At 37.9% G+C, this 27,166-nt stretch overlaps 1 protein-coding gene across 3 annotated transcripts in view; it reads right to left on the bottom strand.

Moving 5' to 3' along the window:
- Positions 1-535: 535 nt before the first annotated feature.
- sema5ba (sema domain, seven thrombospondin repeats (type 1 and type 1-like), transmembrane domain (TM) and short cytoplasmic domain, (semaphorin) 5Ba) overlaps positions 536-27,166 on the bottom strand; it is an 86,005-nt gene continuing 59,374 nt past the window's right edge. Inside the window, exons 9-20 of one of the 3 annotated variants that reach the window (XM_077617092.1) lie at positions 21,718-21,835; positions 20,913-21,097; positions 20,083-20,226; positions 19,420-19,567; positions 18,552-18,777; positions 16,784-16,999; positions 15,020-15,190; positions 13,517-13,567; positions 11,696-11,833; positions 9,989-10,033; positions 8,361-8,566; positions 536-2,690 (exon numbers count right to left, since the gene is read on the bottom strand). In XM_077617092.1, coding sequence (XP_077473218.1) covers positions 2,508-2,690; positions 8,361-8,566; positions 9,989-10,033; positions 11,696-11,833; positions 13,517-13,567; positions 15,020-15,190; positions 16,784-16,999; positions 18,552-18,777; positions 19,420-19,567; positions 20,083-20,226; positions 20,913-21,097; positions 21,718-21,835 — 1,831 coding nt within the window. In that variant the 3' untranslated portion in view covers positions 536-2,507. The remainder of the gene's footprint in view (positions 2,691-8,360; positions 8,567-9,988; positions 10,034-11,695; positions 11,834-13,516; positions 13,568-15,019; positions 15,191-16,783; positions 17,000-18,551; positions 18,778-19,419; positions 19,568-20,082; positions 20,227-20,912; positions 21,098-21,717; positions 21,836-27,166) is intronic. The other 2 variants (XM_077617094.1, XM_077617093.1) reach the window with 2 other exon arrangements.

Genomic DNA, 27,166 nt, shown 5'->3' with positions numbered 1-27,166 from the left:
TGGGAGGGGGACCTCCCAGCTTTGGTGGGAGGGGGACCAATATCTTTGTTTCCAGGTAGTGACCGGGGTTTGAACCCAGGACCCTGGATGTCAGAGGCTAATGCTCTAACCACTCAGCCAGCAGAGTTCACAATAATTTAAGTTAAAAAAAAAAAACTTGACATGTGTTTTGGGCGCAAAACGCATGCCAATTTTTTTTTTTTAACTGAAATTGTTGTGTGTTCTGCTGCCTGAGCGGTTAGAGCATTGGCCTCTGAGATCCAGGGTCCTGGGTTCAAACCCCGGTCACTACCTGGAAACAAAAATCTTGGTGTTGAGGCACCAAGTGTCTTGACATGACCTTACCAACCAGGGTATGATATTAGATGTTTTGAGTAGCATCTATAGTTTTAGCAAGAGCAAACTTTGAGATTTTTCATGAGGTTTGCCGCACAAATGCATATAAGTAAAGGTGAGTGAGGGCTTTGTGTATATTGTGGATCAAACTGCTTCTCACGAGTTTAAGTGAGCAAACATAAGAGCTTCCAGCACCCGGTATTCCAAGGCAGTCTCCCATCCAAGTAGTAACCATGCACAACCTTGCTTAACCGCCAGAGTTTTTTCAGGGTAGTATGCGAGAAGGTCAACCAAGACATGATATTGGATGTTTTTTGTTGCACCTATAATTTGAGCAAAACCAAGCATTGACCAGTGTAGTGCACATTTGACATTGAGTTTGGCCAACCAATTTACATAAGCCAATCTAACTAAGTAAGTGTGAGTGAGGGCTTTGTGTATTTTGTGGCTCAAACTGCTTCTCACGAGGTTAAGTGAGCAAAAATAAGAGCTTCCAGCACCTGGTATCCCAAGACAGTCTCCCATCCAAGTAGTCACCATCCACAACCTTGCTTAACCCCCAGAGTTTTTTCAGGGTAGTATGCCAGAAGGTCAACCAGGACATGTTATTAGATGTTTTGAGTAGCATCTATAGTTTTAGCAAGAGGAAACTTTGGCATTTTACATGAAGTTTGCCACACAAATAGTTATAAGTAAAGGTGAGAGAGGGCGTTGTGTATATTGTGGATCAAACTGCTTCTCAAAGTGAGCAAACATAAGAACTTCCAGCACCCGGTATTCCAAGGCAGTCTCCCATCCAAGTAGTAACCATGGACAACCCTGCTTAACCTCCAGAGTTTTTTCAGGGTAGTATGCGAGAAGGTCAACCAAGATATGATATTGGATGTTTTGCGTAGCACCTATAATTTGAGCAAAACCAAGCATTGACCAGTGTAGTGCACATTTGACATTGAGTTTGGCCGACCAATCTACATAAGCCAATCTAAGTAAGGGTGAGTGAGGGCTTTGTGGCTGTGTCTGTGTCTATAGGCAAAGATTTGGGCTGTCACCCACCCAAGTGGCATGGACTCATCATCCCAAAAAAGCAGCTGTAGGGTTAGAGGGTATTTTTGCGGGGAGGCAGTCTCCCGGCCGGTCCCTACGCGGCCAGAGGTGTGAGGTTCGGAGGGCTATGACTTACCCGTTTGGCCATGGGCCCCCATAAGAATAAATGTAAATTAGAGATCCCACTGCTTCTCACAGGTTAAATGAGCACTTGAGCCAATTCTTGGTAACATAAGAGCTTACAGCACCTGGTATTCCCAGGCAGTCTCTTATCCAAGTAGTAACCAGGCTCGATTCTGCTTAACTTCAGGCATTTTCAGGGTAGTATGCCATCAGCCCAACTAGGAGATGAGCTCCAATATGTTAAGTAGCACCTATAATCTTAGCAAAAGCAAACTTTTACCTGTTTAGTGCACATTTTTCATTGCGTTTGGCCCGCAAATACAGGGTGTTCCAAAATGTTTGACCCCATTTCATAGGCCAATCATTTTGAGACAGCAGAGACGTGGAGCAGGTTCGTGCATAGTCCTCGGAAGAGTGTCTGAAGAGCAAGTGTGAAAAGCCACATTCCAGCCCTGTTCTTGACCTTTTTTTTGTCCTAATTTGTGTTGTAGTTAGTGCCTTCTTTGCAAAATTTGTGAACAAGGCACGCCGCACTGTCTTTGGTGACTGAGTCCGACCGAGCATGCTCAAACACACAAAATCCCTTTTCTTTTGAAGTGAATGCCATTTCTTAACCTAAAAAGATAGAAATGGCAAACGTTACACACAAAAACATGAAACGTTTTTACACAAACTGAAAATTTGACGTCCTTCCAACGAAAATTGTCCAAATGATTGGCCTACGAAATGGGCTCAAACATTTTGGAACACCCCGTTTTATTCTGAACTCTCGTTAACGCAGCACAGCGGCCATATTTGATATGACAGCTGCGCTATTTTTCCTCAGGGCCATCCGGACGTGGAGTCTGTCTCCCGGCGGGATTATTTACACCACGGCCCATTTGGGGTGTTCATCAGCAGGACTTTTGAAAAGTTCGGCGTCCCCCCCTAGCTTTGTTTTGTCAGGTGCGGAACATTCCGACTTGCAGTTCCGAGTAAGAAGGATCCCCGGGGCGGCTCGCGTCTCAGCTGTTGTTGGCGCGGTTGTACGTCCGGCAGGGCGACGGCGAAGCGTTGGCCTGGTAGTCGAACTTGCCGAGCGCGGGCGGGTAGTACGTGGTGGTGTAGACGTTGGCCTGCTGTGGCTGTAGCGACGGCGGAAACAAGTTGGAGCGCTCGTCCGTTGCGAGGTTGTTCTTGTTCAACGTCTGGGGAACACAAAATAAGATGAGAGGAGTTGTAGCTAAAGGGAAACAAACATCTGGCGAGGGAAAATGAGCCCCCAACTGCAGTTTTGTTTTATTTATTACGACTTAATTTAAAAAAATATTCAGTATTTTTTATCTTTATTATTGTTCATCGCAAAATACACACAGGCGAGATAAATACGACATTTGGATGTCAAATGGGTGCCGCAAATATTCTCCCATGAACCCCAATTTGAGACAAATGTGACAAGATCATTTAAGAAACATAATATAATAGTTTGGTGGACTACATACATGAATGTAAGACTTTTTTTAAAGAAAAAAAAGCACTGTCAAAAAAGAACTTGCAATTTTGAGTCAACCTAATTCACTTGAATTTTCAAGTTTTGAGAGAAATCTTCAATGAACTTTTTGTCTTAACCTCCAATTTTTAAGTAAGCAGGACCACCACAAGAGAGCTAAAAATCGTGGCTAAGACTTTAAAAGCATCAAAAGTTAATCGGACTTTCAAGCGATTGGTAAATGAAGCAAAATTCGCTGCCGCTCTCCCAGTCTGAAGGAATGGGCTGTCTTCTCGTGATGAACTCATCTAAATTCCCAGCAGGAGGTTGAAAAGAGCCCTGAAAGAGTTAAGCCTGAGTAATTGATTGTGTCAGATGCGTTTAGTTGGCCGCTGTTTTCTCAGGCGCCGGCAAATCGCTGTAACAAATATAATCGAGTTCCATGTCAAACTTGGTCAGCACGTTAATGGACGACAGACTGGAGGATCTTGCCACAAGTTGGGCACTTTGCACCAAAGCCGCTATTTTAAATTTCAACCCGATTACTCTGATATCTTGTCTCGCAATCAATGATTGATGACGTTGCGTTATTAAATGTGAGATTTTTTTTGTCACCCAACGCAGGTGGACATTAGCAGTGAGGTTTGACAATGTGCTAGAACCCAGAAAACTACTAACTATGATCATTTATCATTGTCAATGGAAAGGAAGTCCACTATTTAAGTTTGAATTTGCAGTTTTAGAGGCGTTTTGGCCCACTTCCGCAGACGCTTCAAAAGGAAAACTGTCGCAGACTTTTGGTGTTGTGATTGCTTTCAAATTAAACCCATGTGTGCTAGACAGATGGATGACACTTAAGTGCCAAATGTTGGAGTTTTTGTCATCGCACGTCGTGGGAAGTTTGATGAGTCGTCATTAAATGAACAAGTCTAATAACTCGGCTTGAACTTAAAAATGCAGCCGCTTTCACAAAGTGAAATGAAATTTGATTGACAAGTCCATTAGTAGAAGCTCGATTTAAAACGTCCCAAGAAGCCATGTGGTAGAAGTCACAGAAAAAGTGCTAATTTCACAAGCCATTTTGAAAGATCCCTTATTAGAAATCCAGACCGTTTTGACTTACCAACATTTGGTAAACACGTCTATATTAAGTAGACTCACAAAAAAGTCGCCAGAACACATAGGAAGTCTTCAAATTTGGTCTAAATGAGACATTCTATAAAGACATTTTGAAGATTTTCTCCTCAATACATGTTAACAAGCTGAAAAGAAGTGAGTGCTGAACTTGTGAGTTATAGGCAGAAACTCTTTTGGTCTGATTTTTGCCAGTTTTTCTGTCATCAGGCTTTATAGTCAGTCACTTTTCCATTTGAGCGAGGAAAAATACCACATTTAGTGCCTTTTCTGGATCAGACATTGCACTAAACAAAATGCTAAACGTTTATAGGCTTTGTCATCATCATTGACTCAACAAAAAGCCTAATTGTCATCATACCCAGAAACTGCATATGACGAAATTGGTAAATTTATTTATTTATTTATTTATTTATTTATTTATTTATTTATTTATTTATTTATTTATTTATTTATTTATTTATTTATTTATTTATTTATTTATTTATTTATTTATTTATTTATTTATTTATTTATTTATTTATTTATTTATTTATTTATTTATTTATTTATTTATTTATTTATTTATTTATTTATTTATTTATTTATTTATTTATTTATTTATTTATTTATTTATTTATTTATTTATTTATTTATTTATTTATTTATTTATTTATTTATTTATTTATTTATTTATTTATTTATTTATTTATTTATTTATTTATTTATTTATTTATTTATTTATTTATTTATTTATTTATTTATTTATTTATTTATTTATTTATTTATTTATTTATTTATTTATTTATTTATTTATTTATTTATTTATTTATTTATTTATTTATTTATTTATTTATTTATTTATTTATTTATTTATTTATTTATTTATTTATTTATTTATTTATTTATTTATTTATTTATTTATTTATTTATTTATTTATTTATTTATTTATTTATTTATTTATTTATTTATTTATTTATTTATTTATTTATTTATTTATTTATTTATTTATTTATTTATTTATTTATTTATTTATTTATTTATTTATTTATTTATTTATTTATTTATTTATTTATTTATTTATTTATTTATTTATTTATTTATTTATTTATTTATTTATTTATTTATTTATTTATTTATTTATTTATTTATTTATTTATTTATTTATTTATTTATTTATTTATTTATTTATTTATTTATTTATTTATTTATTTATTTATTTATTTATTTATTTATTTATTTATTTATTTATTTATTTATTTATTTATTTATTTATTTATTTATTTATTTATTTATTTATTTATTTATTTATTTATTTATTTATTTATTTATTTATTTATTTATTTATTTATTTATTTATTTATTTATTTATTTATTTATTTATTTATTTATTTATTTATTTATTTATTTATTTATTTATTTATTTATTTATTTATTTATTTATTTATTTATTTATTTATTTATTTATTTATTTATTTATTTATTTATTTATTTATTTATTTATTTATTTATTTATTTATTTATTTATTTATTTATTTATTTATTTATTTATTTATTTATTTATTTATTTATTTATTTATTTATTTATATATATATATATATATATATATATATATATATATATATATATATATATATATATATATATATATATATATATATATATATATATATATATATATATATATATATATATATATATATATATATATATATATATATATATATATATATATATATATATATATATATATATATATATATATATATATATATATATATATATATATATATATATATATATATATATATATATATATATATATATATATATATATATATATATATATATATATATATATATATATATATATATATATATATATATATATATATATATATATATATATATATATATATATATATATATATATATATATATATATATATATATATATATATATATATATATATATATATATATATATATATATATATATATATATATATATATATATATATATATATATATATATATATATATATATATATATATATATATATATATATATATATATATATATATATATATATATATATATATATATATATATGTATATAAATAAATAATTTAATATTTAAACCAAGGGTGTCAGACTTGGGTTGGTTCGCGGGCCGCATTATCGACAACTCGATTTTATGTGGGCCAGACCATTTTAGATATAATATTTTGATTTTTTTAAATAAATGGATTAAAAGCCCTGAACATTCAGTTTTTTATAGATCTAAAACAATGTTTATTTTAGATTTTTTAAATATATTTTTAGATTTTACAAAATGATTTTTTAACTAAAAACACAGAAAAAAATTGATTAAAAAAATTACAATTATTGATTTAAAGGAAAAATCAGGAAATTTAATATAAATCTATACTTTTCATTTTAATTTGATCCTAAAACAGAAAGTCGGCACTCATGATTTACTTTCTCGGGCCGCACAAAATGATGCGGCGGGCCAGATTTGGCCCCCGGGCCGCCACTTTGACACCTGTGATTCAAACCATCGAAAAATGAGAAGATAATAAAAACTAACCGCATTACATAGGAAGTTCGGTAGAATGATTGACAGTTGGTCACGGTCACTCCTACTGAATCCGAGAACAGTCATTATTTTTTCTATTCGTTTATGCTTCTCAGGGTTGTTAATAAACAGTTTTTACATTCTCCCAATCCAACTATTCGTTTATACTTGGGAGTTGATGGCACCAATTTAGAGGATGCGTTCTTAAATTATTCTTTTAATTGAAAATTCATCTGATTTGACTTAGCAGCATTAAAGTTGGATAGACGAGTTTGTCATTAGTAGACCCTCGAGAAGCCATGTTTGAAATGAAACACGTAGTCAGACATTTTGGATCGATTTCTGCGTAATGTTTTACAATTTCAACGTGTCAATCAAAGAACTTGTGCCGGAGGGTTTGTTAGATTTCCACCAAATTTCAAAGACATGTTGATTTTTTTTTATATTACAGCTCCAACACGGTGGCAAAGTTTGATGGTTTCCCATTAAAAAGCTAATTCTCTAATAAGTATTCCATTTATTCTTTTCCCAGGCTGCTTTGCGCTTAATTCGGATCTCATTATGTTGTGCAGGTGCACCTCTTGGCGACAGATCGAGACAAAATCGATTTGGCCGGCATTCATCATTAGCATTGTCACGTAGCTAATTAAAGGGATTGTTAAAGCCTTTTGACCTTTATTTCACGTCACGCGTAAAAAGCTAGAAGAATCGACCGCGGCTTGAAAATAGGTCAACGTGTAGTGTGACTAAATGCTGCATTCAATTCATTTAAACATCAAAGACGATGCATTGCGTGCTGCTCAAATAAAAGCAGTGCTTTTTTTAAATAAAAAAAATAAAAAACATAAAACCAATGCAAAGAGTGTTCTTGATAACGATTGGTAGTGGAGAAAACACACAAGAGGATGCTGGGAGAGTTAGCGTCAGCCCGCTAATGTAGCTCGTTAATAAAGGTAGGAGAGCAGGCCATTCATCCTGGTGTGTCGAGACGAACGCGGCAATAAAAGCAGTAAATAAAACATGAGCGCCCGTTTATGGTTCTTAAATCTTTCAGGTGGTAAAATTGGAGACTCAAAGTTCCGCTTAATAGCGGCATTGAAGCCCTAAATTTCCCTAATACAACCCGGAAAATGAATTGAATAACAATAATTGAATAATTTGCTACCACTACAACAAAAAATATTTTTTTCGAGTATGGCTGAACATTAGCACCAAAATTAAATATGCTGCACGCGTAAATAAGTTATTAAATGTTTCATTAAGTTATTATTTCAGAATTGATTTCTTCATTAGAATTTTAAAAATTTCAAATTTGATTCATTTCAGCTTATAATGATTATTTTTCATTTATTTAGGAATAATTTAAACTTAAATTCATGTAAATGGTGATCTATTTCAATATTTATGTTTTTATTTCATTCGTTATTTACTTATTTGAATCAGATAAAATTAATTAAATTGAACAGTGTCAAAAATACATACCTGTTTTAATATAAAAATAATTCTTATTTTTATTTTATTTCAAATGTGTTGAAAAACAGAATCAAATAAATTAATGAATATTGAAATATTGAGAGTTTTAGGCACACATTGAATTTTTAATTAGCAATGCATTTCTTGGTTTAATCGTGGCGTTCCCGGTTTTACGTAGCGAGCAGGCAAATATGAAAAATGCATAGTCAGCTAGTCACCAACCTTGAACTCCATGGGCGTGTACTTCTCGTTCTTTGGCGTGACGTTGCCCTTATAGTTGAGGTGATTGGGCGTGGTCGGGTGGATGACGGCCGACTCCTGCGACGGCTTGTGGAAGCGTTGACAGTACACGTAGACCAGGAAGGACAGGAGACCCGCGCCCAAGAAGCAGGACACCCCGGTGGCGATCAGGTGGATTGACGTGAACGCTGCAAAGTCAAAACAACATGAGGCGTTTCTTGACATTGTTGATTCGGGGAGTAATAAGAAATAACGTGCCGTTGCTGTGCATTGTGTTATTTTTTAGATCTATTTCCCAACTGCTGTTTTTTCTGCCCAAGATGGTGGCCAGCTACACACACCATCGTGGTAGAAAAAAATAAAGTGTGTTCTTCCTCTGGCCAAGATGTACCCTCCCGCCAATGTTTTTCTTACTAGCATGTATGCAGTTATTTACTATTTTAAGAGAAAAAAGATCCTAAAATGTGCTACAAAATCGGAATCCCTTGACACCACACAGCTTGGACATCTGTGACCGCCAATGTCAGCCAAAGAGTTTTGACCAGGGGTCGGGGACCTTTTTGACAGAGATCCAAAAACAGTTCATATTTTCTAATGTTATTTTTTGAGAGCCATTCGCAGAAAAGGACTTGAAAGGTAAAAATACATGAAAATGATTTTTTTTGTCATTTCACCACTTAAAGTACAAAAAGTATCGGAATTTGTTTGACAACATTGTTATGCTATTGCTAATGAATCAGTATCAATGATATGATAATAAAAAACAAAATTATGATTAAAGTGGTGGTAGAGGTAGTGTCAACGTGACGTGACACTCCTATTAGTGTGTTTAGGACTCAGCTATCTCACTAGGGATTTCCATATTTTACCTCACAGGTTAGTAGAGAGCTATGGAAAGAGCCACATATGCTTAAAAGCAGCACCTTTTAAAAGTTGAAAGACCTCCCAACCAGCCTCAAACTTTTAAACTTGCCTTGCTAAATACTTACATTTCCTTCTTCTTTCGTCCACAAAATTGAGCTCTTCAGAATTTTTCCTTGACCCGAAAAGGAGGTACACACCAGGGAGCGATGGCGATTTTGTGAACTGTTGGCTTGTGGTGCCCCTTTGAGACTTTTTATGATTAAAGGCTATATAAATAAACCTGATCTGACTTGGCTATTTTCCGCTATGTGCGCTGGGGGTGAGGCACCTATCAACAAACACTTTCTTGGGATTGCAGTTTGCAGTAATGAGCAACCGAGATGGATAGGTGGAGGGTAACTGAGTAAAAATAGAAATAGTACATAGAAAAGTATAGAAAATGACCTAGGCCGAGGACAGAGACTACACGTAGCATGTACCGTATTTTCACAACTATAAGGCGCACTTAAGTCTTAAATTTTCTCCAAAATAGACAGGGTGCCTTATAATCCAGTGTGCTTTATATATGGAAAAATAAAATAAAATGTTTCATTCATTGAGGGTGCGCCTTATAATGCGGTGCGCCTTACAATGTGGTGCGCCTTATAATGCGGTGCGCCTTATAGTCGTGAAAATATGGTATGTAAGCAGGCCTTTGGGAACATGCGTGTGATGAGGGGCTAAAGGACCACTGCTAATCCACTTACCTCCGCAGTGTTGGTCCTTGTCAAAGCCTGATGCGGGGAGGATGACTGCAGAGAGGAAGACACACACGGTCAAACATACACATGCACACAAACACACACACATGCCTTGATAACCACAAAGGGTATACGGCGCATGCGACAAGGTGTTACCCGTGGAGACTAAAAGACAACATGTATGTTGACGTTGTTTCAAGGTGTGGAAATCACAAATGAATCCCGCGAGGACGAGAAAGGTGGGAGCGCATCTGCTGGGTTTGGGCAATAAGTTCCCACGCCAAGTCAATGTAATCACAGGTGCAAGAGCGGCAGGCAGTCAGGCAGTCTAGCCATTGGCTTGCCTTTCCCCAGGGCCGGATTATGCTATGGGCTAAATTTCCCTAATACAACTCGTAAAATGAATTGGATAATGATAATTGAATAATTTGCTACCACTACAACAAAAAATATTTTGTCTGAGTATGGCCGAACATTAGTACCAAAATTAAATATGTGACACGGGTAAATAAATTATTAGATGTTTCATTAAGTTATTATTTCAGAATTGATTTCTTCATTAAAATTTTTCAAATTTGATTCATTTCAGCTTATAATGATTATTTTTCATTTATTTAGGAATTATCTAAAGTTCTAAACCAAGGGTGTCAGACTCGGTTGGTTCGCGGGCCGCATTAACGTCAACTCGATTTCATGTGGGCCTGACTATTTTAGTTTTTTTTTTTAATAAATGGATTAAAAGAACTGGATTAAAAGCAACATTAAAAACAATGTTTATTTGAGGTTTTTTTCTTAGTAAGGGAAATTTTCTTTTAATCATTTGTTTTTCATTTCAAAAGGAAACCAAATTTTTCTTTAATTATTTTCCATATTAAAGTGCAAAACAGAAAATGATTTTTAGATATTACAAAATGATTTTTGAACTAAAAACACAGAAAAAAATGGATGAAAAAATTACAATTATTGATTTAAAAGGGGGAAAATCAGGAAATTTAATATACATCTATACTCTTCATTTAACAGAAAGTTGGCACTCATGATTTACTTTCCCGGGCCACACAAAATGATGCGGCAGGCCAGATTTGGCCCCCGGGCCGCCACTTTGACACCTGTGATTTAAACTTAAATGTTGATCAATGTGGGCAACTGCCCAAGGGCGCAATATATTTGGGGGCGCGTGGGATCCCTACAACAAATGCTTTTTTCTCCCCCAACGATATTACCAATTTTCTAGACGATTATTTGTCATTTCCACATCAAGTCAGAAATAATATAATATATTCTTGCCTTTCTACATTGGGGATTGTGTCTACATGGGTGTTAGTTTATTTGCCCAGTGCACAAAATTAGCCAGAATTTCCCCTGGCTCCGCCTCTGGGAGTCTTTTGCACTTGTTAAAATGCCAATATCAAGCGGTGTTGCAAAACATGGCACGAGACACAAATTACTTGGATCGGGATCATGAAGGAGAAATGAGAAAATAAGTGAGAAAATAAGTGAACAATATGTGGGTGCAACGGGTCACAAAAAAGGCAAAAATCCAGTCCATCAATTAGTAAGTCAACGCAAAAAGCCTTTGACGGACTTTGACACCATCATCTTACGTGTTTTTTATACTTTCCTTTCACTGAAGCATTACGTCAACACATTATTTCACTGCCATGACTCAATTCTAATGTTAATTTTTTTTACTGGAGTCTGCTAGGAACTCACCAGGAATTTCATTGCAGTCCCGACGTTGGGTGGCGTTACCCAGACAGGGGGCGCCCCCGGCCGCCCCGCACATTCGGGTTCTCATCTGCACCCCCGAGTCGTCGCAGGCTGACCACAGCGACCACGCCATCCACCCGCCTGGACACAAACATGGCGTTGTCAACTTATGAAACTTGTTTAGAGTGAGACTGAAGTCAGGCAGGTGAACCACTACACCAGGGGTGTCCAAACTATTCCACAAAGGGCCGCAGTGGGTGCGGGTTTTCATTCCAACCCATCAAGATGACACCTTTTCACCAATCGGGTGTCCTACAAGTGCAATCAGTGGATTGCAGTCAGGTGCTTCTTGTTTTCTTCAGAAATCTCATTGGTCAAAATGTCTGTGCTGGATCGGTTGGAACAAAAACCTGCACCCACAGCGGCCCTCGAGGACCGGTTTGGCCATCCCTGCACTACACCATCAGGCACACGTCGCTTTTCATATTTGATGATTTTATCAATCCCTTGATGCCTGAATTTACATTTAACAAATATACTTCAAAAAGCATTAGAAGATACGCAAGCACTTGAAAATCATCCTATTAGTAATAAAGCTTAATTTGGCTTGCAAAACATTAAAAAGTATCAAAGACTACATGAAAAAATATATGGAAAATGAATTCAGCGAAAAGAATTTGAAAAATGCATAGGTTTAAAATTTTAAGAATATTTGGAAAAGATAGAAAATCAATCTGAGGGGGATTTATTAATAAACCCTTTTGTAATGTATTATTTATTTTAATTTTCAATTAATTTGATATCTTTTTTATTTGTTGCTCTTTTTGTTTTGGTGATTGTTCTATTTTAGGATTTTCTCATTTTTACTGTATTTAGCATTTAATTCTTTATGCTTTTATTTATCGATAAACTCTTCCAATACTATATGTATATTTGTTTGAATGCAAATTCAGGCATAAGAGTAAATATATATTCATTTTAAATACAATATATTTGAATTCATTAAAATAGACTGAACATAAATCAACATCATATACTGTACAAAAATAAATAAATAAAGTTGGACAAATGTGAAAAACAAAAACATTTCACTATTATCAGAAGCCAGTAAAACGGTTTTAACATCTGGCCACTTAATAACATTTTTACATTATGACAAAGGTCAAACGATATTTTTAGGAAATGGAGAATAGCCTAAAACACGTGTCAAAGTGGCGGCCCGGGGGCCAAATCTGGTCCGCCGCATCATTTTGTATGGCCCGGGAAAGTAAATCATGAGTGCTGACTTTCTGTTTTAGGATCAAATTAAAATGATAGATATTAGGATCAAATTAAAATGATAGATATAGATGTATATTAAATTTCCTGATTTCCCCCCTTTTAAATCAATAATTGTCATTTTTTAATCCATATTTTCTGTGTTTTTAGTTCAAAAATCATTTTGTAAAATCTAAAAATATTTTTAAAAAAGCTAAAATAAAAATTGTTTTAGATCTGAATATTCAGGGCTTTTAATCCAGTTCTTTTAATCCATTTATTAAAAAAAATATCTAATTATTATATCTAAAATGGTCCGGCCCACATGAAATCGAGTTGACGTTAATGCGGCCGGCGAACCAACCCGAGTCTGACACCCTTGGCCTAAAACAAGAGAGTTGACACCCCGCAAACGAGATCGCCGCAAAGACCGAATGCACACCTGCACAGCCCCCCCGAGATCAAACGCCACCAGAAGCCGAACCAAGAGAGGAAACTTTTCATTTCCCAACCTTTTTTTTGTTTCAGTGAGGTGAGCAGAAGCAGAACGGAGGATGGCGCATTTACCTCCGCTGTCAGCCAGGACCTCCATCTGCTCCCTTGGGGCCCAACACACATCTAGACACACAAAAGACTGCACCATCAGCCCTAAGGGGGCGACTCGTTATCGGAAAATACTTTTCCGCATTGACGTCACGACGGCCTTCCTCCTGCCGGCCTTCGTTAGCGTTTAATAACGGGCGTGATTGACGGGGAGACAAAGCTGAAGGCTGATTAGAAAGCGGTCGCCGTCGCGTGCTCGCTCGGGTAGCGAATCCTCGATTGACAGGATGCCCCCGAGAAAAAAAAAAGACGATCAAAGGGCGCCGATTAGCATCTCGGAAACGACGGGAAGTCATTTAGCTTTTTTTTCACCTGTGGTTAGTCATTACGAAGGGAGGGAGGAAGACAGATAATTCCAATTGAAAATCACTCAGGGGGGTGGACGCTACTTGACGAGATACAACAAGACAATTTGAGCGTGAGGATTGGGAACGTGTTTCCAGGAATCACAAACACATACAGGTAAAAACATAAAAAAAATAGGCCAGAAAGGAAGGAAAGAACATGAAAAAAAATGCCCACAAGAGAATATTTTGTAAAAACAAGGATGTGGATATTGTCATTCATCCTGTGCTTTTGCTCCTCAAGAAAGTGGATCGATCGGTTGAATTCCCCAAACAAAACTTTCTTGAAGACAAATTATAGAAAGAAAAATATCCTGGATTTTTTTTTTTGATGATAAAAACCCATCCCTAAAAGACACTAGAAAGGAAAAAGATTCAAGAATTGAATAAAATGATCTCATATTTCGGAAGAAAAAGCTATTCAAGGATAACCTATTTCTCAATGAAATAATTATGGCTGAGTGAGAAAAAGGCCTAAATGGAAAAAAAAGTGATTAAAAAAAGAAATCAGGCCAGTAGATTTCCTTCAAAAAAATAAATAAAATCAACCATAAACTAAAAATTAACTCATTTTTTTGTCCTTGACGCCACTAGACGTCCAATCCATTTGGATTCAAGTGCCTTGATTAAACACACAACTTCAAATGAATTGATTGTCTAATATTGTCAATGACAGGCAATGAGAAACAAGCAAAAAAAAGATTTTAAAAAATGAAAAGATTCCCAAACACCAACAAAAAGGTCCAAAAATGACAAAGAAAGGGAAAAAAACATCCTAAAAAGTAATAAGTTCAAACTACGGCCTCCCGGTTTCCTATCTAAACACCTCATTAATGCAGAGACATGATAAACACATCTAAAAGGCCTAACCAATACCCAACAATTAAACCCAGCCATGGAATTAAAAAATAAAAAATCGGGCTTCTAGGATGGATCCCAATTTCTTTTGATCCATCCAGGAATACCAAAGAAGAATCATTTTAGTTTGTGTCCTCACAAGTAAATGAGCAAAAGCATTCATAAGAATAATGACCATGAAAACCCATACAAATCCTGTACAAGATCATCTGGAAAAAAACATCAGCCAGAAAAGCAGTGTCAGCAACGTTTTTTCCAATCTTACCATCACACGTGTGCGTGTTGCAGAGCGCCTCCTCGGTGTGCAATCCTAAACAGATGTCGCCCCCGTTGGCAGGCGTCGGGCTTCCGCACACCCGCGTGCGCTGGTAATGGCCGCCGCCGCAACCCGCCGAGCATGCCGACCACGCCGACCAGCAAGACCACGCGCCCTTCACTGCAAATCAAGTACATTACAAATTACACAAAACAATGCAATTATCTGTGCGATATGGAAAAAAATCTATCATGTTAGGAGGGGTCATTTCAAACCATGATATAATACAATTTGAATGATTTGTTGAAAAGTTAGAAGAGTGGTTAGCGTGTGTGTCTGCCTCATAGTTCTAAGATCGAGGGTTCAATCTCAGGTAAATCCCCCCTGTAGGCCAGAACACGACGACTGTAAACCGTAGTCGCCCACAACAAAAATGAAAGCCAAACACTCCTTCTTTCTCTCTCCACGGTGCGTTTAGGGACAGCATTGAAAACACAACATTGCAACCTGAAGAAGATATTGTTCATTACACTAAATTATTGTTATTTTTTTTTTTTTTTTACAAAGCATTTTGAGATCAACTAATGCAGGGGTGTCAGACTCGGGTTGGTTCGCGGGCCGCTTTAACGTCAACTTGATTTCACGTGGGCCGGACCATTTTAGATATAATATTTAGATTTTTTTTAATAAATGGTTTAAAGAACTGGATTAAAATCCTTGATTATTCAATTTTTGTATAGATCTAAAACAATGTTTATTTTAACTTTTTTAAATCTATTTTTAGATTTTACAAAAAAAAAGAACTAAAAACACAGAAAAAAAATGATTAAAAAATGACAATTATTGATTTAAAAGGGGAAAAATCAGGAAATTTAATAGACATCTATACTCTTCATTTTAATTTGATCCTAAAACATAAAGTCGGCACTCATCATTTACTTTCCCGGGCCACATAAAATGATGCGGCGGGCCAGATTTGGCCCCCAGGCCGCCACTTTGACACATGTGAACAAATGTGTAGATGGGATTCCGTCGGCAGAATCGAAACAGAACCCTTTCATAACTCGAGAACTCCCCGTACAATTTTTCAATCTGAGCCATAAAAAGTGTTGACTTGACCTCACTGAAGGTCACAATGAAATGACCCATTTTTTTTAGGTCAGAGTAAGATCTCTTGACCACAAACTTGGAAGGAAAGTTTGCAATCGCGCTCTGACGGCTTTGATTTACGGCCCTTTTCACACACCCGCACGCACGCACATGCACGCGCAGCTCACTAATCTATATTGGCTCCATCCTTCCCGCTAATCTCATCATCAATTACAATTTCACAGCCATTCTCTCTTTTGTCACAGGCTCTGTCCTTGGCCGATGTGTGTGAACGTGCATGCCTTTGTGTGTACGTGCGTGCCAAGCGCACATCCATCGGAGCCGTGCCCGCGATGCTCATTTCAATAGGCTCTCTGATTGGGCCCCCTCATCACCCCACTCCCAATTCAGCGCCTTGCACTCGCTGCGTAAAAAAATATTGCAAAATACCGAGCATCCTAGCAAGTGACATCAATGCTCCCGATGAACTCATTTATTAAATTTATGAAATTATTAAATGTTAATTTGCTCCTCCCACTCAACATATACGTCTATTGCTATCGATGGAAGTAAAAGATGAACGTGTGCTGGAAAACATTACAATCTGGCCTCTGTTTGGTTTTTTAAAAAAACATTGTAGTTAACCCTTACAGTGTGTAGCGTATCATTTCTGGCGGTTCTGACCTGGACACGGCTGGACGTTGCAGTCCTGGTACTCTACGGGGGACCCCCTGCAGGCCACGGGAGCGCTCTTGCCCTCCGGTCCGGCACAAGATCTCCGTCGGGTACGATATCCTTTGGAGCAGCTTTGTGAGCAACCGGACCAGGTGTCCCATGAAGACCAGCCAGGGGTGTTGGCTCCTCGGACTAGCGGGGTCTTTAGCAGCTCTTCGACCAGGTCTGCATATGAAAATGACATGATTTGAATTCTTGCTTTTTCAGATTTAAAAACTATAACCCTAAAATGTTTAGGACCAGTTAAAAAAAAAAAGAGCCGAATCCATTCCGAATACTGTACATTGTAATACTACACTACTACACGGTCCTAAAAAGTCTATGTCAATCTACTATGCTGTCTATGATCTACTCCGTTGTCCTTTGGGTCGTATATTCACTGTAGTAGTTACTTTGAGTAGCTATAGCTATATTCCCAAGATTTTTTTTTGAATCCTTTAACGTACTACCTGGAACGATCGAGACCAGTCCTATCGCGTAAATATGTTCTATATATCTCTGTAGTATAGTCATACATAGCCCTACCTAACTTGTCTAGTCTGATCTGGTCTTTTAAACTCTTTGGATCTAGTTCTGTATATTTCTAAGTAGAACTTTCTAGGCAGGGATCCCCGACATTTTCTATTGTGAACGGATACTACGTTAATATACTTTGGGGGAAAAAACAACTTTAATTTCATGATAACACATGCTTTCTAGACAAGTCTAGTAATGTCCTATGTCACAATGTATAAACTCTCTATCTAGTTTGTATACGTACTTTAATTTTTGTGACATAATTTTTTGGGGGGTAATCTATCCTCACCAATTGAGGTTGTCCTCCACCTTGCGCTATGATAAGCGGTTCAAAAAACGAATACATTTTTGCCACAGAATTGTTGCAACTAAATTTTGGTGTTGACAAAATTCCTTGATTCATCTTCCGTACCGCTTATCCTCCCTCATAAGGGTTTTGGGGGTTGCTGGAGCCTATCCCGGCTGACTTTGGTCAAAAGGCAGACTACACCCTACACTGGTCGCCATTCAGTCATAGGCCACACAGAGAGACGGACGACCATTTGCACTAATAATCAAATTGGCACCAGCGGGAATCGAGTTTGCTGCGGGGCAATAAAAACTGGGCAGCGGGCTGCAGTTAGTCCTGCAGCCATTTTTTGGACATCCCTAGGCAATGTGGACATGTCCTAAATCCAATTATCTATGTAGTGAAGGCCATGAATACAAGCCAGGTCTGAGCTTACAAGAGGTCCAGATTAGTACAATGCGTGGGATTTGAAGTAAACATGTCGTGTGAAGATGAATTTGTATTTGAGGGCCTGCATCCCATGATGGATGCAGTAAAGGGGGTAGTGCTAAATGTCGTGCTGTAAAACAACATTTGCCTTGACAGCAGAAGAAATGCTTCTTGGAGAAAAACGCTCCGTCAAGTAAAGCAACCGTCGTCAATCCTTCAACAAACACCCCCCTTAACATTTTTGATTTGAATTCTACATCATAAATCCTTCAATGCACCCTCCTTATGGGTTTTTGGTTCAAAGACGGTTCATTTCTGTCAGGGAGAAACCTAATCATCCCACACAACAGCGAATAGCATTCTCCGATCCAACAGGTGACGCTATAACGCTATAACCCCCAAGTTGAAGTTGGCCAAGTAGGCCAAAGAGAATGAAGAAAGAGGTTTATGGTTCAAGGCACAACTCATGTAGCACTACATTACCGTCAGTGTCGCAGGCAGCGGTGCCATCGTTGGGGCAGAATCTGTTCTCCATCTTGCGCCGCCCCATCTGCAGCTGATGCGGGTCGGCCAGGCGAGCGCGGCACATGTAGCGCGTGCGTTGCTCCTGCCGAGCGCCGCCCTGCGTCACGTTGACTGGCGTCCAGGGAGTCCACGGCGTGCTCCGCTTCACCTCCGGACACGCCTCCAGGTTACATGCCTTGTACTCCTAAAAGTCACCGCGCATATATTCACATATTGCCTTCCGCTGACAATGATAGATGTCTGATCGGTTGGAATGGTCTGCCGCGAAAACGTAATCATGGACAGGCAATAGATGAGACTTGTGCACAAATTGAGACGAAGTACTTTGGGACACAAAGTCATCAGGAAGTGGCCTGAAAAACATATGAAGTGAATGGGGATTTACCCCCAAATCATCAGTAAGGCCTCCAAAATCAACAAGTGGTGACATGGAAGGGCTTCAAAATAAATAGGAAATTACATGGAAGCGCATCGAAAAAAAACAGGAAGTGACGAACTATAAAAATACAAGAAATGCCCCAAATGAAAAATAAATGGTCCAAAATTGGCCCAAAATATGCAGGAAAAAAATGTGTCCATAAAATCCTTTATGCATAACAATGTACAATATATTAGATTGGGCAATATTTTAGAATTTAACTTGCCAGGATGTGACTTTTTATATTACTTATTTATGGTTTTTTGAACTGGGAAAACGCACTTTGTGGAGTAGCTCTATCAATTATTTTATTGTTATACGCAGCTGTGTATGATGACAATAAAGGCTTTTGACTTTTTTGACTTTTGACTTTTCTACTTCATAGTGCAATCAGCGACTGATGCTTACCAAGGCGCATCCCGGGCAGCTGTTGCCATTCTCGCAGTTTCGCACCCGCGAGTGCACCCCTCCGCTGCATTCGCTGCTGCACTTGGTCCAAGAGCCCCACGGGGACCACAGAACCGGCTGTGGGCACGTGACCCCCTCGTTGCAGAACCTGATAATGGAGTATATTGGATTGGATAACTTTATTCATCCCGTATTCTGGAAATTTCATTGTGACAGTAGCAAGAGGGTGATTAGACAGAACAACAAAGCAAAAGCACGAAGTACAAAGCAAATCAAAGTAAATGGGATCATTAAGAATCACCAAATCAAATCATTAAGACAGAAAAGCAGCAAAAACACAAAACGAACAAGAGTGGACGGAGCTACCGCCACCGGCTGCCACTTGAACGGTGCCATCTTGGTTGCCGTAGCAAAAACGGATACAGACTCAAGAAAAAGACGTCGTAAAGTTGGATAAAACTGGAACCACACACAGGAAGTCTTCCACAGAATGACTTTTGAGAACGCGAATGTCAAACTTGTTTTTTTTCAAACTCATTTTCTTGAAAAAAATGTGACTTATTTCGGAAGGGGGGATACTTTTTTATGAAAACACAATCAAAAATAATACTGGTATCATTGGAACAAGGGTGTGCAGACTTTTGCTTTTTCTTTTTTGCTCACCTCTCATCACGACCAGGCCCTACACAGACGCGACCCCCGTGCCTCGGTGCCGGGTTGTTGCACGAACGTTGGCGAAGCTCAAATCCTGTACCGCAGCTGGTGCTGCACTGTCCCCATGACGACCAGGGCGTCCACCCTCCGTTTCTACGGTGACACGCAAACAAGAGGGATCTCATTAGAGGAGGAGCGCTACAAATTTCGGTCCTCAAGGGCCAGAGTAGCGCTGACAAATGAACAGATGGGCCACCTTATTAAAGAATGAAGTCTACAAAGACAGTTTTGGAAATAAAAAATATTTCATATAAAACAAATCATTTTAAAGTGTTCTGATTTGGAATTATTAGTGTTCATATTTAATGTATACAAATCATTAATGAGTTAGAAATTTATAAAGGGGGAAATTCATAAAGATGTGTGTAAATAATAATACAACATACATAGGTTTATACATTTTTAAATTAGCTTCTTAGTTAAGAGTGAATGCATTTTACCAAAAATATATACAGATTTAAAAATATAGAAATAGTTATGTTTGGTAAAAATCAATTTCATTACATTCTTGTTCAAGTCTGCATATTTGTTTGTTTTTTTAAATACTTTTAAACAAACAGAAAACTATTTCTGTCTTCTGTCAGTCTATTCAAAATATTTAATCAACAGTATTTTAGTATCAATAATAGTTGAAACTACTTCACGAGGCAAATGTTTAAAATAAGAGTATTATCATTTAAAAGCAATCATGTTCGAGCAACAAACTAACAGGATTCTTGTAAATTCTGACTTCAAGTTACCTGTATTCTGAACATAAAACCCTGGCAAATATTCCCCACCTGGAGCAGTTGGCCACTTCGATGGTGGCGCCCTCACACATCCTGCCCCCGCATCGAGGAGCAGGGTTGTCACATGACCTAGAGCGGCACAGGCACAAGCTGACGCCATCAATCCCATCGTCGTTGTTGCACGCCTGCCACGCCGTCCAGCTACCGAAAGCACCGTGCGTGGTCTGGTTCTGCGTCTGGGTGCCGAAATGGGAAACATTTAAACCCGAGGGTCTCAAACTCACTTTGGTTTGTGAGCCACATAAATGCCAACTGTAGATCCCATGTGGTCCGTCCGGACCAGTTTATTTTTGGCGCAAAAAGTTAACTCACTGGCCGCCATTGCCGGTCAAGGACCTCTAAGTCACTTCCAGTAAATTTTGGATCATTTCCTATTCGTTTTGACGACCTTTCGGGGATGTTTCTTCGTTTATTTTGTCGCTTTATACTGATTTTTGGGCCTTTTCAGGTTACTTTCTGTTGGTTTTGTAGTATTTTCAGATTCCTTATTAACTCATTGGCTGTCAATGTGTCAACGTGTGACTGCACATAGAAAAATATGCATTAGTACATCAACAATTGGTCACACAATGCAGACTTCAGATTTTGCGGCGCCCGTGTTGAAAAAAAATGATATCATAAAATTCAGTATTTATACTTTTGAATGAACTGCAAAATGCCCGTCAGGCAGAACAACCCCGCGGGCCGGATCGGATCCCTTAGCGGGCCACTTCCAGCCCTCTAGCCGTACCTTTGATACCCCTGATTTAACCAGAGTGCTCCGTGTGGAGATCAACCCTTGACGTATGGGACTTACTGGACACGCTGTGATGTTTTGCTTCCATTGGCTCATATTGGTACTGTCCTCAAGCGTGGTGCATCGGCGCTGCCGCATGTCCCAGCCGCAGTAAGGATCTCGGGCCTCCAAACACAGCCTGCAGTAGAGAATTGTTACAAAAATTATTTTTTAAAAGGCTGGTTTTGTGTCCAATAGAGTGGCTTTTATTGTTTCCAGGCCTCCCAGTTGAAACAGATTGGATATCTGTCACCGTCAATGGCAGCCAATGGTGGACATTTCCCACCTTTATGTAAATACCCATCAGTCTTAGGGGAGGAGAACTGAAAGTGGTGTGTGTTTTCTTTTTGTGTAAATTTTTTTTGTTGGTCTAGTCCAGTGCTCGGGAACCTTTTTGACAGAGAGCGCCATAAACAAATCATATTTTCAAATGTTATTCATTGAGAGCCATACTGAGAATTTAAAAGCACAAATACCTGAAATGTGTGCATTCTTTAGTCATTTCACCTCTTTTAAAGTACAAAATGTCTGAATTCTTTGGACTTAACATTGTCATGCTATTGCTAATCAATGAGTACCAATGAGAGTATGCATGTAGAAAGGCCGAATGAAAAAAATTGTGATTAAGATGCATTACATGTCGTGTCAACACTCCTATTGGTACGTTCGGTACTCAGCTCTCTCATCAACAATTTCCATATTTTTACCTCAAAGTTTAGCGGAGAGCCATATGCACTCATCAAACGACCCACATATGGCTCCCGAGCCATAGGTTCCCTACCCTTGGTCTAGTCAGACATGTCTACATATTTGGTGTTGCTTAGTGAAACTGGCTGTAGAGGCAAAATTTTGAGACTATTGGAAGGATTACTACTAAAATGAGAAAATACGTCTGAAAGGGCATCTTGAACTAATGTGGCTGAATTGGGATTTTTTATACTCATGATAGATATGCATAGCAAGTTTTATGCTGCTGGGCGAAAATAAGCTCTGGGTGCGGAATTTTCCCAAATTTTGAAGGCCCACTTAAAAACCCTTAAATTAATCGAATGAATCGTATTAGGGCATGGATCCTCTAGACATTTTTGTGGGTCTCCTAATTTTTAACTTTTGAGGCTAGTGGAAGGCCTCCTAGTCATGACAAAATGAGGTTGAAATTGAAACCAACATTGCAGATTTAGCTACGATAGATTTGCATAGCAAATATTATGCTTATGAGTGAAACTGCCTCTGGCGGGTGAACTTTCAAAACTTCTGAAAACTGCCTGAAATTGCAAAAAAATAAAACATTTAACAGTATTTTGAATCCACCTACAAGACTTCTTATTTATTGCCTTTCAAATTTCCTGTTGCTAGGGGGAAAATGGCAGAATTAACAAATCTCCTAATAAAATATGCTCAATAACAAAGTCCCTTTTTCATCACGTTTGCGCAGTATGGCAGAAAAAAACTTCAAAAATGGTCATGAAGTTGCTTCCTCAGCTGGTAGACGCGCTACATCACTCAGTGAAATATTCATAAGCCGCAGTCAAGCAGCTGTAATGACTGCTAATTGAATGTTAAGCCACTAATGAGGATCCTGAAGTAACAAATGACCGTAGCGGCTCGTTAGCTTCACTTCCTGTCTGTTTCCACAGCATTTCCTGTCTGCGCATCCTTTCATTAAATGGATACGAATGATGGGAGATAGAGTTTGCATATTCTCCCCCCGGGCAGGCGAGAGCAGGTGGTCGCGTGGAATGATTGCGCAACTGGGCGGCTCAAGGTCGATGGCGTGATGTCACAAAGAGCTCAGAACTTCGTGCAGGCTGTCGAGTTGAAGTTCAAGTCAAGGATTGCCTCATTTCGTGCTCTCTTCCAGACCAGTAGTCAGCCTTTCAGCCTATTGAGGCCTCACAAATTATTCTTAAATATGAAACCACCAGAAAAGGCCTGCAAATCAAAAGGAAACGATCCAAAATGAGCCCAAAATCGACAAGAAACGATCCAAAATGAGCCCAAAATCGACAAGAAACGATCCAAAATGAGCCTCAAATCAACAAGAAACGATCCAAAATGAGCCTCAAATCAACAAGAAACGATCCAAAATGAGCCTCAAATCAACAAGAAACGATCCAAAATGAGCCTCAAATCAACAAGAAATGATCCAAAATGAGCCCAAAATCAACAAGAAACAATCCAAAATGAGCCCAAAACCAACAAGAAACGATCCAATAATGAGCCCAAAATCACCCAAAAACAATCAAAATGAGCACCAAATCAACAAGGAATTACCCAAAATGAGCCCAAAATCGATAAGAAACGATCCAAAATGAGCCTCAAATCAACAAGAAACGATCCAAAATGAACCCCAAAATCTCCAGCATATGACCCAAAATATCCAGGAAATTATCTAAAAAATAACACAGAATAGACTCAAAACCAATTCTGAGTTTTAAATAAATAAATAAATAAAACTGGTTACTGAAGCTCAAGTATTTGACCTTTTATTTGTTATAGTGTCCCTAATATAATGCTTATATTATTTTTCTTGCACTATACTGCTTTATTGCAGTCAAATCGGATTTGACATCCACTTTCATTAATAACAGCAAATTGAGTTCATTCATATTTATTTTCAGCATTATTTTTTTAACATTTCCTCCCCAATAACCCATTCCCATTCTTATTTATATGTATCCACAATGTTCCTCTTACATCTTAAATTTTATCGGCGTAGGAAAGCCACTCTGGGCACCGAGCCAGATCCTGCTTCACTAACGTGAGTTCAATGTTTAAGAGGCCAACCGCCAACAAAACAACACATCAACGCACGTAAATCACCTAATTGTTTCTTCTGCTTCTTCCTCGTAAAAGTCATTTTTTACCACTACGTTGGGGGCGTAAAAAAAACTACTGTGTGTGTGAATATAATTGGGACGGATGATGGGCACGGCCAATAAACAAAGAGCTAACATGGGGGAATATTATGACACGCGCCCCCGCCTTGCGACGCCGACAGGCTTTTGCTGTGCACTTTTTCCCCCAGCGCCGCGGCTCCTTCCCTGGGGCGCGGCCAAGCGACCGGCGGGTTCCGCGGAGGCTGCAGCCCGGTGCAGGCGTGATGCAACACTGCCGCCAGTCAATTAGAGGCACTCTAGTGACAGCAGGCTGACACACACAGTGGCGCTCAGTAGAGCGCGTACCTCCACCAAGGCAGATGGAAACAGTCAGGCATTAGTCCTGGCAAAATGTAACACATTTAATCCACGACTGAAGTTTTGATGTTGAAGTTATTATTGGGTAAAAGTGGCCAATCATTAAAGGCTTGTTTGTATATTACAGGAGTGCCCAAACTTTTTCCTCTGAGGGAAAGAAAAATCAAAGGGAGGAAGGGTCAACTTGAAATCCTTCCATTTTGGTTCATTTTCTGAACCACTTATGGGGGGTACTGGAGCCTATCCCCCTGAATCTGTGAAAAGGAATACCCATTCAACCCGGAGAGAACATGCAAACCTCACACAGTCCTTCCACTTTCATTTGTTAAATTGACGATCAAAATCAGGTTAAAAAAAGTTTTTTTTTTTCCAATTTAAGTTTTAACTCACTGGCTGCCGTTGATGATGATAAACTGTCAAACTCTTTTGACAGGAGGGGAACAATCCTTGCCATCCGCCCTCTGTCAAAATGGATTGGACATCTATTGCTGTTAAAGGCCTTGACACTTGATAACCCAATAACAACTTTTCAAGTGGAAATTGATTTCATGTCTATGACTGTAAATAATATACATATATTTGCGCTAACACTACCCTGATGTATCCTACCTTTCCCTGTCCTATCAGTCAACAGGGGTCCCCCTGATAAATGAAGTCGTGTTGACTTTGCAAGACTACTTATAGTCAGGTAGCATATATATTCAATCTTGTTTCTGTATTCTTAGTCCCTAATCACATTCTTTCTGCGTATTACCTTAAACCCTTTTTTTCCAACTGCATTTTTGCAGTGGCGGGCCGTCAGGGCCTTCAAGGCCTTCTCTGCTGGCCTAAGAAATATCTGAATCATATATTATATTTTGTCCATCAATACTTATGAAATAATTCCAAATTGTCTGTTAGCTTCCTTTCATTGCTTCCCCCCCTGGTTGCACTGCTTCTAGATGTGTTTTCATATTGAAGCATTTACCAATCACATTTCAGCCATTATTTGTTGCCAGGGTCAGAAATCTGCCTCAAGGCCTTCACAATCAGTTCTGCAGGCTCTGCTGCATTAAACAAGCGTCGATAAGACTGTTGCTTTATAGTGAGTTATCCAAAGTGCATGGTTTATTGTAGCTAGGCTGCAATAAATCAGCTGCCGGTTGGGTTTGAAAAACGAAATGATGGCGCGATGACATAAGCTGCAGGTGCCAAGTGGCCGGGTCAAACTTAATAACCGTAAATAGAGGACGACACGAACACACAAGCAAGCAGACCAATCGCTAAAAGTCTCCATATTATCCGCTACTGTTATAAAGGTTTAGCAGTGTGACCAAAAAAACAAGATGGATGAGCTAAACGCTAGCTAGCGAACGAATCAATACAAGGGAAAAGCGAGGCATTAAAAGCACTTTCACTTAATTGAATTTGCTTGCAGAAAAAACAACACCGGTTGGCGCGCTAAGCTAACAGCTGCGCAATAAGCATGCGGGTGGTTTCAACAATAACGGCGAACGCTCGTCATGCAAACGGATAATCGATGGCTATGTTTTATTTTATTTTATTTTTTACCCGAGAACGTGTTCACACTACCAGAATCTGTTTTCAGGGTACAGATTGGAAGTATTTTTGCAACTTGAGACATAAACAAATGTAGAGGTGTGAAATAGTTGATCTAATGAGATATTGTCAGTGAGAGGAACACGGAGACCCCCTTCGGCAAGAGACCTCACACTCTGACATTTTTCCTCACTTCTGACTGGTGTCAACACGTCCGTCATCCCCGCTCAACTGGCGGACATTTTGACAGCTCTCCCAAGGGTAAAAAAAAAAAATTGCCAGTGTTGCTAATATTAGAATCAGCTCCCTCCTAGGAGGAGAAGGACAACCAAAACACAACGGGGGAACGTTTCTCCATGGTTTCTTCCGGAAAGAAGAAAAAAAACAATAAATGTTTAAGGCCAGCTCAAGAAATAAAGTGTATGGGGTCTGCAGCTCTTGTCACAAATGTATTTAACAAAAGGCTGCCTAATACAGTGGTTCCTCGAAATACAAAGATAAGTTTAATCTAACCTTATACTAAACTTAATTCTAATTTTGTTTTACATTTTTATACCTTTCTTCTCTCGGCTGGGTTGGCTCGGTTTGCCCCGCCTCCACCCTGAGTTTGAGATGCAACCTATCAATGGTAGTTTGCTTTTGTATTCCCTTCAAAATATTCCAAAAAATATGCACACAAATGTCCTCACAATAGGATAACGGACGGCCACTTGTCAACGAGTAGTATATATAAC

This window comes from Stigmatopora argus, chromosome 13 (genome assembly GCF_051989625.1).
Source record: "Stigmatopora argus isolate UIUO_Sarg chromosome 13, RoL_Sarg_1.0, whole genome shotgun sequence".
Lineage (NCBI taxonomy): Eukaryota > Metazoa > Chordata > Actinopteri > Syngnathiformes > Syngnathidae > Stigmatopora > Stigmatopora argus.
This window is presented reverse-complemented; position numbering and strand designations above follow the sequence as displayed.